The sequence below is a fragment of the Dromaius novaehollandiae genome, chromosome W (genome assembly GCF_036370855.1).
Source record: "Dromaius novaehollandiae isolate bDroNov1 chromosome W, bDroNov1.hap1, whole genome shotgun sequence".
In the NCBI taxonomy this organism is placed as follows: Eukaryota; Metazoa; Chordata; class Aves; order Casuariiformes; family Dromaiidae; genus Dromaius; species Dromaius novaehollandiae.
In genome coordinates, this window is record NC_088130.1 from 8,284,132 (window position 1) to 8,286,810 (window position 2,679).

Consider the following 2,679-nt stretch of genomic DNA (forward strand, 5'->3'; position numbering starts at 1 on the left):
TGAGCCGACATACCATGGCAGGAGGTGGACGGTAAACCCAGCGCAGAGCTGCTTGAGCGGTGGCTGCAGCTGCAGCCGGAGCAGCGCACGCAGCCCCCGGGGGCGGGGGAGCGCGGCGAGCAGCCTGGAGAGCGCGGGGGGGACCCGCGACACCCACTGCCCCGCCAGCAGTGTGCACGGAGCGGGAACTGCCAGCGGCACAAGCAGGGGCCTGGCAGCGTTGCCCTTGTTGTACCGGCTTAGCTCCACAGCGGTTGCAGACCCAAAAGCGTTATATCTGCAGAGGACAAAAGCCTGGGGAAGTGTGGCAAATTGATTATATTGGACCCTTACCGGAGAGCCAGCGGCACAGGTATGTCCTGACCACTGTAGATAGCTGCTCTGGTCTGTTGTACACCCACTCCTGCTCCGCAGCTACCCAGGCTCACACCATGAAGGTGTTAGAAGACTTGACTGGGTTATATGGCTCCCCAGTGGAAGTCCAAAGTGATCAGGGCACTCATTTTACAGGGAATGATGTTCAAAATTGGGCCGGAGAGCGAGGAATAGCCTGGACATATCACATACCCCACCATCCACGAAGGGCAGGATTGATAGAGCGAATGAACGGGCTGCTCAAGGAGCAGCTGTGCAAACTGTCCCCTACTGGTACCCTCATGGGTTGGAGCAAAAACATTCATCAGGCAACTGCCTGCCTCAATGACCACCCACCGCGTGGCTCTACCCCGTATGCTCATTTCAAAGGGGAATCCATCAAGCGGCCGCGTGTGCTTGGAGTGCAACGGCTGCAGCCCCAAGCCTGCCTCCCCAGGCGAGCCCTGCCCGGGAGTGCAGGGTTGGGTCTGCGATTGCCACACAAAGAAATAACCCTAGAACTGGAGAGCCGTCATCTTGTGAGTATGGGGTTGGCCGTCACCATACCTCAAGGGTATTATGGTCGCATGGTGCCCTGTAATAGTTTAGCTCTCCGGGGAGTGGACATCATTGCAGGGGTCATTGACTTGAACTACCTTGAGGGGGCGAGGGTTGCAATCCATTACACCGGATCCCAGCCCCTGCGATGTGCACAGGGAGACCAAATAGCCCAACTGATAACTGAGTGGCTAGGGGTCCCCACTATCCAGGAAGGAGATTCCTTGCAGCTCACTCAGCAGCCAGGTGGCTTCAGGTCTACAGGGCGTGCTGTGTGGGTGCATGATCTGACTAAACCCGTACAGTCAGAAGGGGAAATCATTGCTGATGGGCCAGGAGAAACCCACCTGGTACAAATCAAAGGGGAAAATGTCATTTAGAGGCCGCATGAGGTTAGATGAAAGATGGAAAGGGTAAAGGCATTGTGTGTAAGATGCTTACCTCTTGTTTGCTAGCGGGAGGTGCTGAAAAGAGGTGTTTGTTGAATCATTTAGATGAGAAAGAAAAGTGCATCAAGGATTTAAAGGCACACCTCACCATTTTGGAGACTCAGTTACAGTCTCAGAAAACGACTGCGCAGAATGACGCAGTTCGAATTCAGCAGTTGGAGACTCGGGTCAAGAGTATGTTGACTCGACAGCTAGCGTCTGGGGGAAGAACCCCAGATTCTTTGAAGGTTAGGGCTCTAGTCCGAGCTGGTCCCGAGGATTGGGACAGAGATGTTTGGTTTGACTCTGATCCGTCCAAACCCTCGGACGATGAGAACTCTTGTGAGTGAGACCATTCCAGTGAGACCTGTGGTGAAGTGGGAAACCACAGGTGGGCGAGGGGCTCCACCTCGCACAGTCGTGAAGACTGCTAGCTATGATCCGGAGGCATTGGTTAGGATAGCTGATCGGTATAGCCGTGAGCCTGGGGAAACCCCTCTAGAGTATGCGACTCGCGTGTCGGAGGATGGGGGTGATCGCATTCTTCTCTCAGATTCGGAGGCCTCAGGGAACTGGGGGCCAGGGGTGTTTCTGTCTGGCGCCCAGCGGGATCCTGCGTCTATCACCCACCGCGTAGCAGTTTGGTGTAGCTGTGTGCCTCGTTTAGAGAGAGGCGGAACAAGAGGATTTCTAAGAGCTGCCATGGAGCAGTTGTGTGAGCTTAGAGGATTTGGCTGGGGCCCTTCGGGGAACATTCCCCTGGATTCCCCTATGGAAGCCCATGCTGATCCGGTCCGGCTGGGACCCTTAATAAAGGGTGCTACACCCACTGTAAAGCTTGCACTGATTAGTGTTAAGAATGAGCTTCAGAATGTGCCCTTGACATGGGGAGAGGTGAGTCATGGGGCGCTGACCTTAGTTTGGGAAATGGGGGCAGAGAGTGAAGCTCCCCGTGGACCAAAGCCAGTCCGAGCAGTGACTGCCCGCACTGTTAAGCCAAAAGACAATAGAGAAACGCCTCAGTCCCGGAATGCAGAGGCAGTTAAACACAGGAATGATTTGTGGAGGCAGGCCCTTAAGGCGGGTATTCCCAGGCTGGTTATATATGGAATGCCTACTCCACAGCTGCAGGCACTGGTGGAGGCCTTTCCGAAGACGGAACGGGGTCGCCCCAACCCGGGCGAGTGCCCGTCTGCTCCCCCAATAGGGGTGGACCAGCAGAATCCTTCCTCCAGTAGTCCATATAAAGAAGTTCGTGAGGAATTGCGTCGGATAACTGGGGTGGATTCGGGAAACTAGGTCTGCCTGAGTCCCGGACAACGGTCCCCGTCCGGAGGCT

General features: G+C 55.5%; 1 protein-coding gene across 1 annotated transcript; it reads left to right on the forward strand.

The window, feature by feature from the left end:
- Positions 1-602: 602 nt before the first annotated feature.
- On the forward strand, positions 603-1,292 carry LOC135324382 (deoxyuridine 5'-triphosphate nucleotidohydrolase-like). The gene has a single exon (XM_064500455.1). The coding sequence runs from the start codon at positions 603-605 to the stop codon at positions 1,290-1,292; it is 690 nt and encodes a 229-aa protein (XP_064356525.1).
- Positions 1,293-2,679: the final 1,387 nt, after the last annotated feature.